General features: G+C 46.7%; 1 protein-coding gene across 1 annotated transcript in view; it reads left to right on the forward strand.

Annotated features, from left to right (window-relative positions):
* The first annotated feature begins 11,923 nt into the window (after nucleotides 1-11,923).
* The window catches only part of LOC135911721 (synaptotagmin-15-like), a 387,529-nt gene continuing 374,885 nt past the window's right edge, over nucleotides 11,924-24,567 (forward strand). Inside the window, exon 1 of the mRNA XM_070528890.1 lies at nucleotides 11,924-12,045. Within this exon, the coding sequence (XP_070384991.1) occupies nucleotides 11,961-12,045 (85 nt within the window). The 5' untranslated portion in view covers nucleotides 11,924-11,960. The remainder of the gene's footprint in view (nucleotides 12,046-24,567) is intronic.

The following is a 24,567-nucleotide window of genomic DNA, read 5'->3' on the forward strand; positions in this document are numbered from 1 at the left end:
TCCATACCAAGTTTTATTTCATACCTGGTGTTGTTGGCTCGACTGCGGTCTTTCTGAATGTATCGTGGTTGATGGATGATGCTCAGGTGGAGCAATTGCCACCAACTTTTACAAGGCTAGAACCACCTGCAGCAAGCAACACCCCTTCTCCTCCTCCTCGTATAGTATTGGTTAGGGCTCAACATGAGTAACCTATGCTTTTCTTTCGTATATTTTTTTTCCACCATCAAATACCTCGTTTTGTACATCCAGAGGTGTAAGCGTGCAGTTGCAGTTGAGATGTAAACAAACCAATTTTTTTTAAGAAGTATTTGTTCAAAGCTTGGATCCGACTAGTATATACAGTAGTGCAAGGTTTATGTTGTCGGAATGTCGGTTTTATATTGGAAAAACGATAAATGCAAAGCAAGCAGCGCAAGAACGCAGACAAGAAACAGGGGAACACAGTGCTGCGTGCATGTGTCCTACCTCTCCTTTGTGTCCGCTCGGCGTCTGGTTCCTCTTCATTGGTTGCGCATACAACGCCATTGTGTGTCCCAGCTAACGTTAGCTAAGCTTCAATGAAAAAAAATAAAGATTTAAAGAACACCGTGCAAGATACACTTATAAGACATGCGGTGTTCGGTCATTAGAGGTCTACGAAACACGATAGGTCTTAAAATCGTATGTCGCACCATTTTTTTAAATATTTTTTTCCCCTTCAACAGCGTGGCTAAAGTTAGCTATGACATCCTATATATATATGGCATATCACGGAAGCTTCCTACTTTGCTGTGCTTATACTTACGAATATATTTATAAAGAATCCTGGTGCACCTCGATGTGTTGCCCCGCGAAATGGGAAAAAGCGGTAATTAGCGGTGTAAGAAAATAAGCGAAATAGCATGCAAACATAATTTGAGGTAAAGCGCAAAAGAGTATGCAGGGGCTAGGACACAAGGAGACAAAGACACAACGCTACTAACAACTGATTGTTTATTGCGCATGGTTAATACATATACGTATACCATAGTACAACAGGAAGAAAACAGAGGAATTAAGCCATCGTCGAGAGGTAGACAACTTTTCGCCATAATTATCCATCACAGGCCTCTACCGTGATAGGAACAGGTTTCTTTTTTCGAGAGTGAAACAGATGGGCAGTTTGCAGAATTATTTCTAACCATGTCGAACGCCTCGACAATCTCCCCAGTCGCTTGATCCATGTTTCTGGTTATCACTTTTGACCTTTCAATCGAGGGTTTGCAGCCACAGCGCAATCTGGCAAAAGCCGGTCATCTAGCCGCACAATGCATGCATTACACATGGCTGTAAACTCTTCTTTGACAGACGAAGAGCCGCCTTTCCCGGTTTCGCCTGGGCGATCACAGCACTGCTGCCATCAGTGGCCGCACCTATCCAGCATTGCAAGAACTGAAGAGCACCGAATAAACGACGTTGTTTCTAACGTGACTTTTCCTCTGACAGCGAAGCTGTATATGGCTAGCGGATTCCGTCCGTTGTCGTTCGCCTGTAGTGCTTGGGCGGTGATTTTTTTCAACTAAGAGGGAACAGATAAAATAACTTTTCTTTTGAACTGTTTCGTTACCACGCCTATACAAATCGATCACCGGTGTTCGATGCTTTAAAGCGCCGATTGCGACATGTTGGAGCCGTATCTTATCCATTTAAAGCCATTCAGTAGTTGTCAGAGGCACTGAACTTTCAGAATCAGTTTAAATTTTCGTGCTCCGACAACGTTGTGATTTTTGGCGGACCTTTTTGCGATCCAATGTGCGTGTGTTGTAGCGAAAAGAGGCGTGGCTGTCACCTTCTGCTGCGCTCGAGAAAAAGCATGCCGCTCACGATTACGCGACTCTATAGCATCAAACTTTTGTAAGGAAATGACTCCCAGCAACTCAAGAATTAAATTATATCGCCGGCTTTGCCATCCGACAGTGCTGAGCGGTGATAATTAACAGAAAATGACGCCAGCTGTTCATTAGTGTGCTTTGGTTTGGAGTCCGAATCGTTTAATTTCGACAAAGTGTATTTACGAAGGTCCGCCGCATGTCCAACATGTGGACCTGGCATTTCCAACCAGTTTCCAAAAGTTTCGGTTTCGCTTCTCTCGTAAAATCTAGGCAAGACGCGTTGCCGGTGTCACTGCGCAGTCATCGAAAGTCGCTCCCATGGTGTCATGCCGCGTGGCTGCGTCGCGAGAAAAGCGTCCTGCTCGAAACTATGCTGCACCCGCACTTCACTTTATTGATGAGGACTCGAGTTATGAAGCTGTAGATGACAGCAAAGCAGATTCGAGCTCCGACGGCGACGATGTTTTGAGTCAGCATCGGACATTCGTGGCGGTTCACCGGCGAGTTTCCTTTACGGCCTTGAGCGGTCTCCTTCCTTGTGCGCGCTTATCTGCCGATCTATTCGCACGACTTGACAGCTCCACTGATTATCTTCAGGGTGCATACTTCGCTTGGTTATGATGTGCTGGCATCGGCAGCAAAGAAACATCTCGGCCAAACACTACGGATCAGCGCAAGGCAGTTTACAATGGCGTGGGATTTCTTTCTACTCTTCTCTGCAGAGGTGATAAAGACAATCTGGAAAAATGCAAACAGACATGCTTGGATGCAAAATATTGTAGTTGCCCAGCCACGCTGAGAGCGATTGGTCCTGGAATAGGTGCATGACTCTAGAGGAACTGGTGAAGTACGTTCCTTGGACTTCTCATCGGAGCATCTTTAGAAGATGCCGGAAGGACGAAACCTCAAAATATGTTAAGAATACCGTAAAGTTGAAGAAAAACCAAATGTTTTGTGGGAAAGTGCTGAGTGCACCTGTGCTTCACAAAATCCAGGGACTGCTTCACCGCATGGCATGAGCGATGAACTGGTCTTAGTTTCTTTTTTCTATCCGAAGAACGGCTGTGTACGGAGCATTTATCATTTCAGACACTATTGCTTTGTTATTTATCTTGGAAAAGTATATTCTGAATTTCCTTTGATATTAAAGTTTTTGTAGATATCATGTCCTTTTATTGTAGTTTTGATAAACTTCTACCAGAAATGGCGCTCTGTAGAATTTTAATGTTTTTCCTATTAAACTTTATTTTTGTTTGGCAACGTATGTTTTTGGAAGGAGCATTTCATTATGCACAATATATATATATGATATGGTGCAATGTGTGCTGGAATACTATTTGTAGTGGTAAATAATTTTTTTCCGAGACTTATAAAAAACGACAATTTTCTCGCGGTAAGGAAAGAGTTAATTGAAATCTAGACAAAAAATTATGCATAAACTCTACTGGAGTTGTCTAAGTATGCGTAAGCATTGTGCCGATTGCTCATTTCTCCGCAGCCCGTCATCATTATCAATCTTACCAAACTTGATCTGACCAGTATAAACCCTTATCAACGCTTATCGGTCGTTATCAACATTATCGGACTAGATCCAATTCTTATCAACCCTCATCGGTCGTTGTAAACCTTATCGGGCACGATCCGACCCTTATCGACCGTTACCGGTCCATATCATTATTATCGAACTTGATTCTACCCTTATCAATCTTTATCTGTTCTTATCAACCCTATCAGAATCGCTGCGGCCATTACAAGCCATTATCGCTCTTTTTGCACCTCATCCATCCGAGTCGAGCCATTATGAACCATGATGAGACCCATATAACTCCTCACCATTCCTTATCATCATTATAAACTCATTGGCTGCTTATCTGTCTGTGTTGCGGGACGCCAATCGCATGAGCTCTCAGAGATAAGCGGCATTTCAGTTAGTGAAGGAATGCCCCAACGGATAGGCGTATCCCACGACGACCGAAACGCATCGGGGATGTGGCGTGTCTGGCATTAAATTTTGGCAAAATCTAAATTTTTCTGATGTCTACAAGGCTCCAAGTCGGCTCTACATGTTGTCCTAGAGATGGATTTTATTCCATCATCACTAAATCTTTTAACAAATCATTCATATTGTTACGTGGGAAGACGCAAACGAGAAGCTATATGCAAGTATATTTACAAAATGAATACGTTGCACTTGGTTGAAAGGCGACATCCCGCGCTAGCCTTTAATGGTCGTCCTGGTCTTCCCACCGCTGGCCTCTTCTTCATCGTAACTGCTGGCCCGTAGCACTACCCCGGCGGTAAAAGCACCGTGCCGGTGCAACTAAAGGCCGGGTTCGGAATCAATGCATTAGGCCTTGGGCCTACTGACGTGGCCGACATCACTGGATGACCGAGTAGAGGGTGAGGTGTACAATTGACGGGAGGCAATTTCATAGGTCATTGGCGTCACCTGGCGGAGCACGTGGTAGGGCCCCGTATATCGGGAAATGAGCTTCTCTGAAAGTCCGGCATGACGAGAGGGTGACCACAGGATCACGAGCGCATCAGGCGAAAACTGTGCGTCACGGTGGCGGGCGTTGTACAGACGCCGTTGAGTGGTTGCTGGCGTGCGTGGTCGGCCAGGGGGATGGCGTCGCGCGCATACTTGCTTGTTGAGGTCGCAGGAAATGCAATATCAAGGAGCAAGGTCGGTTTGCGATAGCACAATAGATAAAATGGGGAAAATTCGGCGGCGTCTTGGTGGTGGTGCTAGTGGTGTAACAACAGGGGGGTTTAGCCTGGCGATCAAGGCCGGCAATCGCTCCGCCCGAGCGTCTCTTATAAAATCACTGTGGTGTTTCACTACATGTCCGTCAGACCGGTCTCTCTTAAGAATCCGATAAGGAGACGTGAAGTTTCCTTGCGGGCTATAACTGGTCTATAACGGGCTATAACGGGCTATAACTATAACGGGCTATGTGGAAGGCCCTTTTGTTGCAGATTTTTCAGGAGAGCGTCCCTATCGTCTCGGAATGTTCGGCACGACCACAGAAAGTGTCCAATGTCTCCTGTGTCGTCGCATGTCGTACAATTCAGAGAATTGATGCGCCCTGTCTTAAATAACCATGCTGGTGTACTAGCATATCCTGTCCTTAACCGATATATAGATGACGCTCCCTCTCCGGCGGCGTCGTGCCGAGAATTTTAGGTAAAGTTAACGTAAGAAAGAGAAACGTCCCTGTCATGGTGGTCCTTCGACACGTATATAGACAGCATATAAGTGAGATTACGGTTCAAGCGCTCCGTCAGTCCATTTATTTGAGGATGGTGAGGTAGTCAGCATGTGTTGAGTGGAGCAGGAATGCACAAAGTCGGCGACAATTTTCTACAAAAAGTTGCGACCACGATCAGTAAGTAGCTGCCACGGGGCGCCATGAAGGAAGATAATGTCATGCTAGAGAAAGTCTGCGAGGTCAGTGGCGCAACTGGTCGAGGGGAAGAGCCCGTAGAATGGCGTAGTGGGTGGCATGATCAGTTGCAACGGCTACCCGTTTGTTCCCAGAGGATGAGGTGGGAAAGGGGCCCAGGAGATCTAATGTAACACTGAAAAATGGTTCCACAGGGACGGTGAATGGCTGGAGATGAACGGCAGGGAGCACCTGAGGCGTTTTCCGACGCTAGCAGGAATCACAGGCAGCAACATAGCGTCGAAGGGAGCGAGCGAAACCGGGCCAATAGAAGCGGTGGCGGACGCGGTCCATGAGTGAGATACCCCAAGGTGTCCTGCAGTGAGTGCATCGTGGAGCTGAAAGAGCGCAGTCAATTTTAGATGTTTGAGCATGGCAAAAGGAAGATGAGATTCGCCAGGGAGGAAGGTCCTTCGGTAGAGAATTGAAGGACGACATATCGGTGAACAGAAGCGTCGGTAGGTGAAGAGTGCAGACGTTCGATGAGTGCTCGCAGCGAAAGGTCCTGGTAATGTTCATCGGCGTTGCTAGCGAAGGCAGACACAGAGAAAATGTCGTTGGTTGTGCTACAGGCGGCGTCGTCAGGTTCGTCGACCGGGTAGCGAGACAGGCAATCAACGTCATTGTGGAGACGGCCAGATTTGTAAACGACAGAATACGAATATTATTGTAGGCGTAACACCCAACGACCAAGTCGTCCTGTAGGGTCTTTCAGTGAGGGCAACCAGCAAAGCGTGCGATGGTCTCTGACGACTGAAAAGGATCGGCCATGTATTATTTTATTTATTTGTTTAATACATACTGCGGACACGAAGCCATGTAGGGTGGATAATACTATATTAGGTCACAACAAGTAAAACAATGTCAATACAAAAAAATACTGCAACAATATGACAATAATGCTGATACAAAAAGTAAACAATCGTGATACAAGTTTTATAAAGGCAAGTAATTCCAGTCGTTAATGGTGCGTGGAAAGGAAGAGTACTTAAATAGGTTGGTTCAGGCAAAATAGGGGGTTAGTGCATTTTGGTGATGTTGGACGGAACTTCGCAACCGCTCAAGCTAGGGCCACACACTCACCCTCAGTGATGGAATAGTGGCGCTCAGAGGTTGAGAGGAGATTGCTGACGTAAGCGATAACACGGTCGTTGCCGCGCTGGCGTTGTGGTAGTACTGCGTCGGTTCCGTGGCCACTGGCAACGGTACGGACTTCGGTAGAAGCAGAAGGATCAAAACGGGCCAGAACGAAGGGTGAAAAGGGTGATTAGATGTGAGAGCGCAGAAGCCTCGTGATCAGCCTACTTGAAAGGGGCATTTTTCTTCAAAAGCTCGGTAAGTGGTCACGCCATGGCCGCGAAATTTGGAAGTACGAGCAAAAGTCGAGGAAGCTGCGCACATCCTTGGCACACAACGGAACAGGGAAGTACGTAAGAGCATGGATTTTGCCTAGGTCCGGCTACACTCCGAGGAGGGCAGCCGAGGAGTGCAGCCGAGGAGTGCAATCCGAGGAGCGCGAGAGAGGAGCCTGGTTGCCTCATGACGCGTTTTTCAGCGTTCCCTACAGCGTTTCAGTAAAACTTCCTTTGGGCCTAGTTGGTACATAATTCTGAACTGCAAAAAGCATAGAGAACAGTAGGAGCAGGCGCCTATCGGTCAGCGCCAGTGTGTGTCGTATCTTCCTTTTGTGGTCCGCCTTAGGTGCTTGCGCTGTAAGTTTAAGTTCAGAATTCGCTAAGTCAAAATCAGAAAGTGGGTTTGGTACGTAAAACCTCATAATTTAGTTGGTTGAAGACTAAGGCATGCACAGTAGCGTGACGTGGAAATAAACGCTTAAGAAGGAGAGGCTGGGAAGGAACAGCGCGGGCACTAAACTTCAACTGCTTATTCGTAGAACGAGGTTTACAAAGAATACATCAGATGCGCATGCGTGCAGCACTCACGTTAAATGTCACAGCAATGTGTTAAACAGCTGTAACTCGTTCCCAAAAAGATAAACAAAAGTGTCGCTGATGCATTTCGCACCTCTGCATTTCGTGCCGTATTTTTTTAATAATAATATTTGGGGTTTTACGTGCCAAAACCACTTTCTGATTATGAGGCACGCCGTAGTGGAGGGCTCCGGAAATTTCGACCACCTGGGGTTCTTTAACGTGCACCTAAATCTAAGCACACGGGTGTTTTCGCATTTCGCCCCCATCGAAATGCGGCCGCCGTGGCCGGGATTCGATCCCGCGACCTCGTGCTCAGCAGCCCAACACCATAGCCACTGAGCAACCACGGCGGGTGTATTTTTTTTTTTTTTATGTGAGCACATGAGTTGTGCGTTACCTGCAACACGTACCATAGCTTGCTAATGAGGAACACATTGCGAATCGTTGCACATGCGAACATACAGAAAAGCTAAACTGCTTAAAACGCTCATGACTTTCGCGCACTGTGGCTAATTTCGCACATCAATACTTCTCGCTGTCTCTATAGTGCGGCAAGACACATTATACGCATTTACGTGACATAATGACCCCAAAAAATGTTTGCGAAGATTGTTGTCATTGAAAACTAGTAGACAGGCTGAAACCCCATGCACTTTCTCCAGTTTATTACATGCACTGCCATTCATTTGAAATTTTAACAACTACGAGTACGCTCTCTTTGTCTATGCAGAACGCCGATGCCGCAGCACAGAATGCTGGGTCGGGACCATACGGTGCCTGGCCTGTTGAGCGCTCGTTAAAACGATTGGCTAACGCTTTTCTATCCTTCGGAGATTGCTCGCGAGGGTCTGCGAATTTTCCCTACAGCCGATACCGCGCGAAACGCTGGTGAGACTTACTGCGCATAATATTACGCCGGCTATCGCGTCACTGCTTCACATTGTCGGCGAAATCGCAAGTCTTTGATAAGTTGAATTCTGGTGATTTACGTTCCAAAACCACATTCTGATTGTGAGGCACGCAGTATAGAGGAAAACTCCGCAACAATTTTCACCACCTAGGCGTCTTTCACGTGCGTATACGAGCGTTTTTGCATTTCACCCCCATTGAAATGCGGCCATCGGGGCCGAACCCGCACCCTCGAGTCTAGCAGCCCAATGCCATAGCTACTAAGCTGTCGCGGCGGGTTTACGAGCAGCATTTCATTGGGAACATATTGTTGTTCAACGACTATAAGCTGTGGTACATAATAAAATTAGTTGAGCTATGGTTTCAGCAACGCGGTACTCACAGTGGGCTGCCTTGTTTGTACCTTCGACTTTCTGCCCCGTGAAAGTATGGCGTAAGGCTCGTGCTCACGTACTGTCGTAAAAGCAGCCTATTTGTGTTTGACGGCTCTCATTTACTGCGCGTAAAAAAAAAAAAAAACGAGACAGAACAACACCAGATAGCACGAACTCAGTTTTACTACACGTCATTTGGGGTCCTGGACCACAAATACCCCTCATGTACCGTTCGCCGCGACTATGGCGCACAAATTGCCGTTACGAGTGTCTAACAGCCTGTTGCTAGCGTGCTAACAAAAGACACAGCAACGCCATTGGACGAATTAAGACGACGAGAGCCTGCAATTTATGTTTATTCTATTTTAATTTCAATACAACCAGACTTAAACGGGACCTGAGCAGGTGAACAGTTGTGCATGCATAAAACAGAATGATCGGTGCAAACGTAATGCAAAAATAAATAAATAAATAAATAAATAAATAAATAAATAAATAAGATGAAGGAATTTCAGACTCTAATACGATTCAGTCCCCAATGGTAGTTATATACCAACGCATGCTAATGAATAATGTATAGGCATATGAATCCATAATGCAATTCTACGTGACGAGTATAAGTATGAATGACTGACGCATAAACATTTTATTAATTTTAAGTAGGCGTGAATTGGGGAGAGATTCAATCACTGGTTAGACGCTGGCAAAAAATAAACGAAAAAAGAAAAATGTCTGTCATTGTGATCTTGTTGGCGGGCTTTACCGGAAGGGTGAAAGTAGCCAGTGGCTCAGCATTAGTAATGAGGGGGTCGAGACGGTTCTGTTCTTCAACTGTAAGTGGAAGGTTTGAATATTTGAAAGTAACTAAATTATGGGGTTTTACGTGCAAAAAACCACTTTGTGATTATGAGGCACACCGTACTGGAGGACTCCGGAAATTTCGACCACCTGGGGTTCTTTAACGTGCACCTAAATCTAAGTACATGGGTGTGTCAAGGATTGATGGTGGGGTAATTCGCACTCTCCGAACCGGAGGGGATGGGGCGACAACAAACCCACCCCGCGTGCGTTTATTGCGGGTTCGACTGCTGACCGGCGATAAGGTCCACGCCTGATCGACCTTGAACCAGAGGCATGAGACGGGAGGCGACGCTACAACACACGCATTCAATTTAATAAGATAAAATCATGCGCGAGACATAATGAAAGGAAAATAACATACAACTTCCAATAGTGGGTCCTAGCTCGCGGAAGGCGTGCGGGTCACACAACACACGCCCTGACGCCACTCGCGCGACACTAAGCCCACCACGTGGGAACCATTAACACTCGCGAAATACAAATAAAATACGCGACACAAATGAAAAATACACGCGACAATAAATACCGCAAGCACTACACTAATAGAACATACAAAAATTAACCCGCGATGGATAAACAAATGATAGATTAAACGCGATTAGAAAAGAGAGTCCGGCGGAAAGTTCTGAGAGCGGCCTGGAACACGAGGCTTATCTGGGGCGTGCTTGCCGAGGTCCCGATCTGAAGAGCGTCGGGCTGCTGCAACCTCGCTGCCGAAGATCCTGACGAACTTGCACCGTCTGTCGCTCGACCGGCGAAGGCTTCGGCCTGGAGATCTCAGCCTGCCGACCACATCTTCAGCTGTCCCCCGGTGCACGACCCCGCTCCTTCGTCCTCCAAGCTGCTCTGCCGCCTCGTCCCTCCGCCGCGCTCCGACGACCCACGTGATCAGCCCGTCGGGCGGGTTCGGGGACAATGGGGAGCGCTCTCCCTCATCGCCGTGCAAGCAGCGTTGCGGCTGCGGTGGCAATGTCGGCCCACTCGAGAGGGGCGCGGGCATGCAACTCTGTGACAGGGTGTTTTCGCATTTCGCCCCCATCAATATTTGAAAGTGTCATTATCACAAATATCACCAGTCAAAGCGAAAGAATTTATGTGATGGGATGCACAATTTCGACTTGGGAATTCATTGGCTAAAATGGTTCCACGTAAAAAATGAATTGTCAGGACACTTTAATAAAACGTTACGCACTACTCTCGAAACATCTTGTTTCCAGCATCCGGTACCTGTGCGCAACGTTTTCTATTCGAATTCCTGTGCAAGCGAGCGCATTCTTTTTCCAGAACTGAGTGGCGCCTGATCATATAAAAAATATCTTCCGAGTCCCAGCGAAGCTAGTCAAGGGCCATCCACACTAGGAGGGCTCACTAAGCGGAAAAATATGCGGATCATACGCACTGTGAGAATCGACGTAAGCGAAGCTTTCTATGTTGTTTGCTTTGATTGATCATAATTAGCGGTGACTGAGGCGGAATTAGCGGTGATTCGTGATAATTAGTGGTGAACCTGGCAACGACGCTTTTCTGGAGTGATTGTTTTCGCAATAAGCTGACTAGGGAGCCGGAAGATAGCACGGCGAAATAATATATGGCTCAAAGAGCTGGAAAATTATTTAGCGTGCGAGTTCTGCGGAAATTGGCGAGCGGAGGAAATTCCTGAAGAAAGAAAGGCATTCCGAGGTGTGTTTATATCAGCCTCCGGATACATTGTGACATCACTGTCTACATGTTTTACTCCTCTTACAGTGGCACCATTCTTTACAGCATGCCGTTCTGATCTGAGTGCTTAATGTCTTCTCCATATTCATGTGTCTCCCTTGCTTTGGGTCACGTCAGCTACCCGGGTCACCTACTGTCATGCTGCACATTGAAGGTTATGCTACGAAAAGTTAGTACTTCTGTCCATGCATACTCAAAAGCCATGTGTGACAAAGTAACTGAGCAACAGGTGATTTCAGTGAAGGGAACGTTGAAAAGGAGCAGCGGAAAGCCATGACAGTAGGTGAAAGAAAGCACATCGTCCGGGTATGCTTCCGTCTGTTATGCGTTACGAAACGACGGAATGGGACGACGTAGAGTCTCCCGCGAGAAAAATGTTGCGGTGGCAAGACTGCAAGCTCGCGTGAATCTCATTCGCACTAGCTGCCATGCGCAGAACGCGAACTCGGCTCGTGTTCCTCAGTACGTAGGGCGGTTAGCGTGCGCAGACTTTTGACTAAGACATTTCTCAAACACTTTAATACTCGCTATAGCGCACAAAGCGCACCTTCAATGCTGAGTTAAGGCCGAGTTCGACGCGCATCTGGTACGACGGTGTAGGGCCTGCTGTTGAGCGCAACACCACACGAAAGTGCGTTAAACGACACGGCCTCAAAGTAAAGCACGGCAGCGTACCACAAGGCAAACTGTACGGGCGGCCGGGGGTCGAGCGCGCGAAACGCGCCGGCAAGCGCTCGTTCGCGGCGGCGGCGCTCGCGGCTTCCCCGGGCGGGAACCCCGCGGCGCTGCCGTCGGCCGGCGGCTGTGCGCGCTCCGCCTGCGGCCGCCTTCAGTCTGGGCCGAAGAAGAGTTGGCGGCTGCGCCATGGACGAGCTGCAGCGTGCCCCCGCTTCGCCGTCCCAGGTCGAGCGCGCGCCAGCCGCCCAGGTCTCGGCCAGCGGCGACCACGGTGAGTGCGCGCCCAATGGCTCGCGCTCTTTTCCAGCGCACTGTGACAGTCGTCGGCTGCGCGCCTAAGTTCGTGTCAACTTTACAGACAAGTGTGACACCGTACGGGCTGCACGGGCGCTTTTTCATCTCGCGGAGACGGTACAACGAACGAGAAAAAGAAAACGGCTTTTTGCTGATATTTTAGTGCACGTTCAAGCACATGTGGTGGTCGGATCAAGTGATGTTCCACGCTCACTAAGCTGTAGGCTTCGGGCTCTTATACCTATGGGTCAGTAGTTTACCCCTTTATAGGCGGGTGCCGTGAGCGGTTTTTGAAGGAAGTAAACGCGCGCGATAAAGTCACAAAGGCAAAGAGACACAACGTAATTGTTGTATTGTGTGTCTTTGCCCTTGTGTTTATGGGTGGTATCGCTTAGTTCAAACACGATGCAGTCACCTCAGACTGTACTTCTCTGCCGTTAGCGGGAAGTGTGAATGAAATTCTAGAGTGACTTGCCAGAAGGAGGAAAAAGAAGAAATCGAAAAGAAAGCAAAGAACCAACTGCGTGCCGTTTTCATTGCGCTATCTGCATATAGATAACTCGCACGTGAAGCAGCCGCTTGAGTCCAGGGATATAATATTAAAAACTTGTAGCTATGGTAAAAAACAACTGGGGCTATTAAATTGACAACTGAAATGAGGCGGCTTGTGTTCTGCCGTCTCGTCCAACAGATAAAATCCAGAAAATACTTGTGTCTGTGGTTTCTACATGTCACTCTCTTTCAGATTTTGTACATTTTATTCATCACAGCCATGCAATGCATCTGCTTCGTCATTTACGAGGCAGAAGATTGTACAATTACCTAGTTGACAAACTATTCCAGCGGTGTATTCACTTTACACACACATAGAGTCATCAATGAAACTGATAGGAACTATGGCAATGTGGCGGGTACATAATCGAGTTGAACAATTTCTTCCTAAACGTCGTTCACAAGAGGAAACGTATACTGTAGAAAGATTGCCGTGTAGGCGCACCCGTTAATGTCACTTACTCACAAGTACGCTTCATGTGTTGAATGGTGTAGCCGCTTCGGCACAAATCGACGTGTCTTTCGTATCTGAGAAGGAGCAGGAAAGAAAGAAATGGTGAACCAAAACACAGCTAGAGTGGAGTTTAGAGCGCGCCGCGAGCACTCCAGTCCGGCCGCGGCGTCACGCAAATCCGGTTGGCAAACATGGTGAGCTCGATATGAGAAGAAAACGTAGATGGAAATAGCAAGAGAACATGCCACGTGTCTGAACCTGTTGACTTTAGCACTTCACCAGCGCTCTCGAACCTCTTAGGGCCGAATAGAGGCGAGACCATGCTTCCAAGATTTTCACTTCTAGAAACTGCCTTGCTGTCGTTTGCCCTTACGTGAGAAATACATCGACAAGATAACCGTGCCAGCCTCCGAGAATGCTACAAGCGACTTATTATGGATGGCAGTGAAGTCAACCGAAAGTCAACAGTGGGTCAGCGAGCATTTTGGTGGTGTTAACGGTCCCGTCGCTGCCTTAACTTCCGTTTGGTTACGGCTGAGAGCCAGACACCAGTTGCGCGGAAGCACACAAGCTGAAGTCGTGATTTTTGCTAGATTTGGGTGCTTCATATATATATATATATATATATATATATATATATATATATATATATATATATATATATATATATATATATATATATATATATAGCACACAACCTCTATTGACCAAAAGGATCAACGCAGTTGGAGGAGAATGCAGTTACACGCCGAAGCAGTGGTTGGGACATGTTCTTACGCGTCTAACAGTCATACGTAGGCGACTCGGGGATTCCACTGAGGAATGACTGTGTAAGGGCGGTTAGAGAGTGGACGGCGTCTGGGTCAACGCAGAAAATTCGCGGTGTGGTTTTACTTAAGACAAGCTCTTCGTGAAATTCATCTTTGGAACGCTACTGCCAGTCGTTACGATGTATCGTAAGTCACTTTATTAACTAGTGGAACTGTCAAAAATCGGCCGGCGTCTCTACGTTTTAATTTTATTTGTAATAGGACTACCATAACAGGAGTAGCCATCTCAATTCGCATTTGTTTATCGTCCTATTGAATTCCAATAAACCAGGTGATGCGCATACCGTGTGATATGGTATGTGCAGCTGATATATATACCGCATGAAGTAGCGAAGGAAAGAAAGGAACCTTGAAAGTTTGTTATAATTGTTTCGATAGTAAATCCCTAATTTCTGGGTTCACCCCGAACGTTTACGTATAGGTTAGTATTTTACCTGTTTCTACTAATATAAATTTTTCTATACTTGCTATATTCAGCATGCCGTATTCACAAATGTATTAAACTTCTTAACATTTACTGGACGCGCGCCAAGCTGTTTAATGTACTTATCAAGCAAGGCTAAATTAGCTCATGCAGTGTAGGAAAAAAAGAGTTATCTTATAGGTGGCTTTGCTATGACAGTTGTGCTGCTTTCCTGAGGCGGACACAATAACAGGCCGGAATTTTAACCGATAATATTTATTTTGTTTGGTTGTTCGCACCGGGCATTGTACGGGAGATAATAAGAAGCGGAAAAAATTTCTGGCCTTCTATGCTTCTTGTTCTGCCGTGTTGGGATTGTGTCGCTCCTCTACTTCAACACTTTCACTTGAAGAACCCTGAAGATGTACCTCGGTCTGTCAAAACCTGCAAGAGTCTGGTGCACCTTTGCACATTTGCGCTCTTCCAACCACAATGACGTCTTAGCGAGCGCGGAACGTACGCGTCGTGTAAAAGTGGTATTCGCGCAATCGCAGTAGGCACGTGCCCCACGTGCACTGAGGCAAACATGTTTTCGCGAAGCGATGCTGACCGCGTTTCATAAAAGGATTACGACGTTATGCAGCAGGTGAGCAATAGATAACAAATCCTGTTCTTCAAACGAAAGCTGTTCGGAGCAAATTTTATTTATTGCCGTAAGTAATGCAAGCGCTGCTAGGTAAACGACAGACCCCCAAGCAGAATGCGAGATAATTGTTGATCAAAGCGAAACTCGCGCCGGCGCCTGTACCACGCTGCACGAGCGCGCCACGCTCGCCGAGTTTCATAGACGTTCCGCGCTTTGTCGGCGGCGCGAATCGGGCGTGACACCACAGCAAAGGCTCTAAAAGCGCGGAATAACAAAATAAGGTCTGCTTAGAAGCAACGGAAATAGCTTACCGTAAAAACGAGGCGCCTAATTGCGGTGGGCTTTGACGCTAACAACGCAACAAAACATGAGCAGCGCGTTGACTGGAAGCCCGTGGGCTAAAGGATATGGACTGCGTCCGAAAAAGAAACGATCATTACAGTTTAGTGGCTGGATGCGAAGAAGACCACCCTTGAAGTGGGCATCGTGTAACACACGGAATAATGGTGCGAAAGAGCGGCTGGAGAAGCAGCTAGCAGCAGACAAATGGCTATTTCCATAAGGAAAAACTGTGTGTAGCATAGCCACACTACGCTACAGACAGTTGCTTGTACGTCGCGTTGCGCGTTCGGCGTATGCCGACAGCCTCCTGTATTACTGTGCATCTTTCCTCCTCCTCTCCAAAAAGAAACGAATTCTGCAAGTCTTCTCAACCACTGCTGCGCATTCGCTGTACGCCTCCCTTGAAACACTTTACTCCGGCGCCGCATGCAGCTTTCTCTGAGCTTTTATTTCTCATTTCGTCGTTGCAAGTGCGCCGGTTGGTACAAGGGCGACCCAGGCCAACCTGCAATGCTCGTCGAGTCATTCGCGATATGCTGCGCATTTTTTAGCTTCTTTTTCACCCTAGGAGACGTGCTCTCTCCTCCCATCCATGGTAAACTATATAACGAACAATGGTGCTCGTCTTTCTAGGCGCAAGTGACAATAACCGAGCGCATCAGCAGATGTGAAATGTTCCAAAGTGCTCAAATGATGCAGGAAATGGCTGACAGGTTCAGAATGCCTTTAAGCAATATTTTCGCCTTCCGGGCAGCGGTCGCGTGACAGCTAGTCAGACTCTACGCTGCAAGGTTGGGAGATGTGCCTCGCTGAGGGAAGCATGTTCAGCGACCGAGTGCTAAAGCCCATTCTTTCTCTCCTGGCGCTTCGCGCTTTGAACAAAAACAGCCTAATGAGGAGGCAGCGACTCGAGGCTGGTATTGTGAGCGCCACCTGCGCGGATTAGGCGCCTGCACGCGACGGTGGGCGAGCTGCACTGCTGCTGCCGCTTCAGAGGCCTGACGGTCGTATGATGACCTGCAGGAGGAACCAAGGGCACATCATCACGTTGAGTGGCAATGAAAGAGATTGCGGAACGGCGCGCGGCTCCATATTTGGGGCGCACATGTCGGACTTGAATTTCAGCTGCTGCACTTGTGTCGCTAATGCGGAAAGAGCGAACAGAACTACAGAGGTCGCGTGGCAGCTCGTGCAGCGCCGTCATGACTAAGTTTTCCAGAGAAAAGTGTCATTTATCTTTCTTCCCAGTTTCTTTAGAGCTGTCATAGCGACTTCCATTGCCCTACCTCGCTTAGCCAGCCTCAGTTGGAGAGAAAACAAAATATTTCCGAATTGCTTGCCACGTCTGTAACAGCTTTGAATTTGCATCCTTTGAATAAAAATCACTTTCATTGGCAATCGTCTGGCGAAGAACTGGGCTGCAGGTTACTGCCGGCAACATTGGCGAAGAAGCGTTTCCGCTGCTACGAGCGACCGCAGTTCTATAGGCTGTTGGTAGCAACCGTCAAACGCGCTGTGCATTTCGGAAGGCAAAAATCACGCGAGAGTTACGGCGCACCAAGTCATGTGCGGTGTCAGATTACACACTCAAACAGCAGGGCGCTTTGTGCGCTTTTCGCCACTCAAGCGCGAAAGAAAAGGCAGAGTTCAGGGAGCTAGCTGCACATTGACCACCGAAGAAACGTTTGAGAATGGCGACCTTGTAAAAGTAGGTGAAAGAAGAACTGCTGAGTGCACTGTCGTTGCTGTTGTATGCTCGGAGTTTATCAAAACACACTGTTTAATAACAAGCTTAGTGAGTATAACAATACGAGTCTGATTTGCATGGGCTCTTCGTGACGATGAGTCTTCTAGAAGCTGTAGTAACGCAATATTAGTACAGGCGTTAAAATATGTTTCCCGTTTTCTATAGAAAATTCGTTGGACCTAATGCGAAGCACTTCACCAACAGTTATTGGCTATTCTTATTTGAGGTAGTATATTTTGTGTGCAAGGCAATTATTTATCGTAAATCTGTTCCTCCAAAAGCATTGGTCTTGCCCGGCTCTCCGTTTTTGAAGTCGATGCCACACTATATACTGGCTTATGCGTAGGCTATAGCATTTTCCATCAGAATTTGCGAAATGTGAATTAAAATGAAAAATTTTTGCACGTTACCATTTTAGCCGTTAGCTTTCGTGAGGTGTCCGCATTGGTAATTTAAACACAAACAGTGTCTAATGTATGCAACAGCTTAACGGTGTAGTCTTATTATAGTTTTGTTTCATTTTCCTTAATCAATCACTTTCAATCCATTGACTACACTATGAACCTTAATTCCTCAGCATCGAATGAAATAATTTATTACATCGTTTTTCAACGCGGTCATCTCAAAACGCGCGCGAAATGCACCGCGTAGGGAATGCGCGCTTGTTAACCGCTTCGGGTGTCATGAAGGACTCCTCGCGATGCAACACAGAAATTGGAAGTGATGGCCATTTGTTATTAGAAACCACTGGCATGCGTGCAGGGTCGCTACAGAGTATCATATGGCTCAGTCAGCCCGGTGAGAAAAGCCGTACCCTGACTACATCACCAAAAATTGGACACGTGCCGCCACATCTCATACTCTTTCCTCCTGAACTTTGCACTTCTCCATAAACGACACAGCACAGACCCCGGTGCTGTTCTGTCGCTTCTCTGGGAATGCAAAGCGCCCCTCTCACCTTCTCTCTTCTACTGTTCTGTCGAGTGATTTGCTTTCGACGACATGGTTACGTGGCACGGCGTACGCCTGCGACCACTACACCTGAAAGTACGTGACACGTGCGCAACAACAACAACAACAACAACAAAAAACGCTTTCATACTTGGTGTCTCTTTGTATATATCTACATTTATTGTTATACGTTCTTACCTTCTTCTGTTACTCTCCTATGTGCTGCCAACTCCAGCGTTCTAACTCAAGATTAGACACGCTGCGGTCACAGCAGCCATTTCCTTAAGTAGAACATGTTGTTGGGCGAGTTGGTTAGTCATCGTAAAAGGGCTCTGGGCGGTGAAAAGACGACCCATAAACAAAATATGAGAGACGGCGAGGACAAGCGCTCGTTCTCGTCGCCTTCTTGTGTGCTTTTCGCGCTCAGTTCTTTCACGGACCTTTCCTTCTTCCCCTTTCTTCCCTGCTTCCTTGCCCCCTGCTTTGCTACTACTACTACTACTACTACTACTACTACTACTACTACTACTACTACTACTACTACTACTACTACTACTAATAATAATAATAATAATAACAATAATAATAACAATAATTATAACTAGCTACTGCTGCTGCTGCCGCGACTACTACTATACTACTACTACTGATCCACCTATTCCTCCTCCTCCTCGTACTACTACTATTACTGTTACTACTACAACCAAACTGAATGGCTGCACGTAAGTCGTTCGCGACACCGCATTACCACCACCTGGGATTTCCGTGATGCCCCCAACGAGTTTCTCGCCTTCATCACTACTATTTAATACAGAACAAATAAGCGGAAACAGACGTAACAGCGAGATGTGAATATTTAAAAAAAACTGTAAGTGAGAAGGAGATTTCGAGATAATAAAAAATATAGCGTTGTCCCTAATTACACCCACTTTTCATGCATATACGAGTGTTCAATCAAGCTTCCTTCAATCCTGTTGGGAGGACTTCGCCGCCTGATGGCGCCATTATGTTACTTTGCTACAGCAACGTCGACTCGGTTGGAGAGCGACCACATTTTTGTTCGAAGGCGAGCTACTTCGTTGTTCAGATCACCGCATCCAGGGGGAAAACACGCGAAATGGGCTTTTCCCACTAACCGTGTTCGTAATTACTCCCCTGTGCTTTTTCAGTAGACTAAACAGACGTCTTCTTTGTTTTACAGGACCCTTCTAGTACGTTTTATCTATAGGCGAAATTCGTATGTGATAAAGACGCGATGTTCACGTTTGTTTTGTTTTGTAACCTAAGATGCAAAATTGCGCGTCGTGGCTCTGTAGCCCTGAAAGTTCAGTACTGCTATGTTTAAACAGGAAAACTCTGTTTGAAATGTCGAATCTTTGAAGATCCGGCGTCAAGATAAAGGTTTGAAGCTGAAGGAAATGCAGTGTTGAAACCGGAGAAGTCTTTTTATCCAACTTGACGTGCTTCTGAACAAAATGCGGTAGAAGTGAATCCCTACGTGGGAGCCAAATGTTCATGTCTAGAACACGTATTTGGTTTTCGCTATGCTCCACGTTCACTTGTTCATTGTGACCTCGTGCCGCCGGCTGCAGTGCCACTCTAATTAGTATTATTTTTTTAAAGGTTATCACGCTCGAGGGAATCGACGCGGTAATCACGCACTTACAAAAAGATTAGGCCTACAATGAAAGACGAAAAAACATGAACGTGCATGCACATCAACAGCCAGAACTGGAGTGAAAGGCCCAGCTTTCGTGTCAAAGGGCGCTGCGCGTTTGCCAGGATCTATACATGCATCACTGTTAGAGTGGACATGAACCTGCCGTGTCACTACTTGAAGCAACCGTTGAAGAAAAGAAAGTGTGACTCCTCCTCATCAGGTGAAAGGTACGATATAATATGATTGACAGCCGCGCAGTATTATCGCCTAATTGCCACATTTCATAAAGCGCGGCGATCGACAAAGGCGATGCCACACCTTTCATGGACCCAGCGGGAGACTGGGGTCATTTCAGTTGGCGTCTCGACCCTCGCTTCGCTCAGCCAGAAGTGCGAATGCGCGGAACAACTGTGAATGTGCAGAAAGAGGAGCCTTTGTCTCCTGACGCATGGCTAGACCCGCGGCCACCGAGAACAGCCCAGCGGAAAGTGGCGAATTCGGCCGGGCAGTTCTTGGGGGGCAGTGACGCACTCGGAACGTCCTCACACGGGCTGCAGCGGTTGAGCGGGATGCGCACTGTGCAAGTGTCGCTGAGCGTGCGCTTTCACACCGCGCACAGTATTGTGCAAAGTTGTGCTTTAGTTATACAGTTGTAGCCTCTTCTATACCGCAGTTTTTAAAACTATAATTGTTCTGTCACATATTAGTTGCAATATGCGTGTTAGCTCTGCCTATTTTGTCTTTCTGAATATTATTTTAACTTATTATAGATTCTGGCAATCGGGGGAACTGACTAACGGAACAAAACCTTGGATCTGTTTCGGAGACCGCACGTAGGAATACGCAATGGCGTCTCGTATTTCTCGGCTAGGGTAAATGTGGCTCCGGCTATACTATATTGGGCTAAATGCTTGATTCGAATGTTAACAGTGAGCCGTGCTTTGTTGGGGCCGCGTGAGTAAATTATAGATGACGGGCACAAAAATAAAATAAAGAAAGGGAAAGAAAATACATCACTGAATTCGTTGTTGAAATCTCTACTGGGTCATACAGTGTATTTTTATGTAATATATTCAGTATTGCTTGCAGAAAAAAAAATAATCCACAGAACTGCATTGCGCGCTCAATCGTTTGTCGCTGGCGTAATGCCATCATCGCTGCTCGCCAGTCGTTCAGCTGGCAGGGTTTTGTAGGCTCTGACGGGTGCGCAATCCAGTTAAACCCGATGTGCAGCCCTGAGGCAACAGTTGTTTCTAGGCTCCCGCTACACTGCACTTAGGCAGGGCAGGCAACAGGCAAGGGTGAGATATTGCCGCCTCCTTTCTGTTGCGCAACCAGTTGCTCCGGAAAGTCAGTGGCCGCTGATTCTACGGTGCAGTGACTGGCGAAGGAGGCGCTATTTCACACAGCAAAGCCGGAATCTAGTATAACGCCCAACTGGGACGAAGAGCGAGGGTGCTCTTATGAAACGTCGCTCAAAGGTCGAGGCAAACGCGAACTGCCAAGCTGTGTACGCGTAATCGATCCGGCAAGGCCACAACGGAGCTGCCCAATCCTGTACGCCTGTACGCCTCAAGGGCCTGTCCAGTACAAGTTTCCTCAATCGTTTCTGGGCTATTGGAGGAACACAGATGCTTTCATGAAATGGGACTGGACATAGAGCTAATGAAGTGAGAAAGAAAAACTGACAATTTTACATGAAGTAAGCATTAAGGAGCACTTCTGAGATAACGATCGTCAAAAGTAGGAAAATAGCTCTCTGTCGTTGGGAGTAACATTTCTGACTACAAGCAGCGTGCGTTATTCGGTAATGCTTTCAGAGCTATGTACAATCACGTGTTGTGGCGCGGATGGATTGTATTGGCTTGTACAGGTTTGTTATCAGGAACAAGACGGCGGCACGTCTGCTTAAGTTTCCTTCGGGCTTCTTTTTTCTGTAAGTTAAATGAATATCTAGATCACACACACCGTAACGTCTCGAAAAGTGCTCGCGTCAGCATGAATTGAAACGGCAAGGAGTAGAAAACGGACTAGAATGCACTGTTACGTTTTCAGGTTCACCTGTGTTTGTTACAACGCCTTAATTCAAGCTTGGAAGCGGAAATAGATGATGACTACGCTGGGCTTAAGACCGCCTACAGCGCGATTCCACGTCGCGGCATAGAGTAACTACACGGAACAGGCGTTGTGATCAGTTGTGTTTTTTCTTCTGTTCGCGTTTCAATTTTTGCGGAAGGTGGATCATTATGGTATAGATAACTCAAATCGTACTCTGTCTCGTGCTGCGAAAGTCGTATACATGTCCGGCCTATCCGTGTGCGAAAGCTGCACGCTAAAGGTATTCTTTTGGGCTGTACCTACAATGACACTGAACGGCATAAGTGAGATGATGGAATTGCCGTTATGATTGATATCGTCCGAACCTGCGCAGCGCCAAAGTTTAATTTACACCACGTGCCGCTATGGCTCGGTAGGTATGGCGTTCTGCTGCTCAGATCGAGTTGGCGCCTTGAATTTCCAGCTCCAGGGTCCGCATTAGGATGGCGGTGCAATAAAACTGCGCTCGTGTACTTAAATGTACGTGCATATAAAAAATACATTTCACAAAATTTAACCTGAAGTCATCAGTGTGTTGAAGAAGTGAATGAAGGTTCTTATAAGAGAAAATTTTTGACCATTCTGGCTACAGGAATTTAACCTTTCTACGGGCGATGTTCTGCTGTTCGCTACTTGAAAGCGCGTACGCGCCTTTCACGTTTGGCATTTTTCTCTCTTTTATAGCGCGCCGAACGTTTCACCAAATCGTACAACTACTTCATGTGCGTGCCACGTGATCTCAATTTTCCTTTCACTTTGCGTGCGCACCCTGAAAAGACAAACGCCGCGGCGGCAGCGTTTCGCATTCCTAAACGGTTTCGCCGGCACTGCAGTAATTGCGCCTCCGTACTCATTTTCACCTTCAAAGGCGCACCTCGTGTCTGTGCTATCAGCGATGACTTTTCCAAGTCGACGAGCGGCGTGAACGTCGCTCGGCTTTTGCCGAAGGGAGCAGTTCCTTGGCGTTGTCGGCGTCTTTGATGAAAAGATGTGCGAACACTGGAAGGTCGGGCGAAATTATTAAGCACCTGCGCCACATTTGAAGAAGAGCACGAGCGGCGAATACAAGTTCGAAATTTACAGAAGCGTGCTGCAAAATAACTTATGAGACCGTATGTTTTTGTATGACATATACGTACGCAATAAAATAGAAAGTGTCTTCTTTGCTGAAAAGAAAAAAAAAAAACAGATTTGTAGAACAGGTCTCATTTTCTTCGTCGAAGTGATCGTCGTGAGCCGTAGTTGCAAATATTTCATCGTTAATATACTCAGCTGCTCAAACTCGTGAACGTGAGAAGTTGTTAATGACAATTTGTCAAACACCACTAATTCTAAACAGCACTTTAAGTACCCTGCCTTCTCTTTCTAGGTTGTGCTAGGCTTTGGACTTTGTTTGCTTATACTCGTATGTTCGAAACGCTTGCTTTCTTCCCAATCTTTAGCCCCGTCATAATGACTAAATTTAAGTTTTTACGTCGGCATACTTGTAATTACCACGCCCACCTTTTCTTTCTCTCCATATTCTTTCTTTTCTCTTTCTCTCTCTATTTAGTTCTGTTTTCCGCGCGCTCACCCTAAACTGTCTTTACGAGTTCCGTTGCCTCCCTCACGCAGATTACAGCTTGAAGGTGGTTAGACACAAGCCGGTAGAAATCTCACCTTCTCGATATTATATTATCGCAAGTATGTACTTTGCTTTGCTTTTTGCCGGTGACCATTTCGCTCCGGATCGTCACAGTTATTGATTTGTCGCTCGGGGCAAGACGCGTTTATGTAACGGAAAATTCCTTAATGTTGTCGCGGATTCTGTAGCGAAAGCGTCTTGTCTAATCAGATAGCGCGTGCGACGCGAATACTGTTACATACATTCTGGAATGCAAGCGAGCACGAGCGATTATTCTGGAGTGTCGTGTGATGCATGTTTAAATAGCGGACAGGCTCGGTCCGTGAGTTCAGATTTCGACGACTGATGCGACGCGCTATCGTCGTGCTTGAAGTACTGCTTGGTTTTTTTGTGTGTGTTTTCTTGCCCGCCGTGGTTGCTTAAGGGCTATGATGTTGCGCTGCTAAGCACGAGATCGCGGGATCGAATCCCGACCACGGCGGTGGCCGAATTTCGATGGTGGCGAAATACGAAAACACTTGTGGGGGTACTTAGATTTTAGGCGCACGTTAAAGAACCTCAGGATGTCCAAATTTCCTGAGTTACCCACTATGGCGTGCCTCATAATCAGATCTTGGTTTTGGCGCATAAAACCCAATAATTTAATTCGCTTTGTTGTTTAAAGCAATAGTTCGTTTATTAAAAACTTAAATTCTTATGTCACTTTGTCTGTGTTTGCTTCTTCGCCGTCAACTAAAATGTGACCATATAGAGCGTTCTCTCGCTCCCTCAATATAATTTTCCTCGTAGGAGCCCCAAAGGGGTAGTTTGCCACTAACGCCGCAATCAAGGAAAGCTCAACGTGCTATCAAGGTCTAAAGTTGATTTGCACAAACTTTCAATATAATGATGTTTACGCCACCCTGCTCGATTTAACCCTGAAATGCTTTTTATATCACATCTGGTACGATCCGTTCACCGTTTATTACGGACTTATATGGTATGCCATTTAGCATAGCAGGGCAAACTTTAGTCAATGCAAATGCCTGCCTCTGAGAGTTTCACGCGTTAGTTATACGTGAATAGTACCGATTTAATCATGATGGGGCCGCAAAACAGCAGCGTGTTAATTAGAGAGCGCACATGGAACCATTTTTCTTCAAAGACTAGAGGTAAAATATCATTTCGTATGTAGCTTGCGAAGAACAAGGAAC

Source organism: Dermacentor albipictus, chromosome 1 (genome assembly GCF_038994185.2).
Source record: "Dermacentor albipictus isolate Rhodes 1998 colony chromosome 1, USDA_Dalb.pri_finalv2, whole genome shotgun sequence".
In the NCBI taxonomy this organism is placed as follows: Eukaryota; Metazoa; Arthropoda; class Arachnida; order Ixodida; family Ixodidae; genus Dermacentor; species Dermacentor albipictus.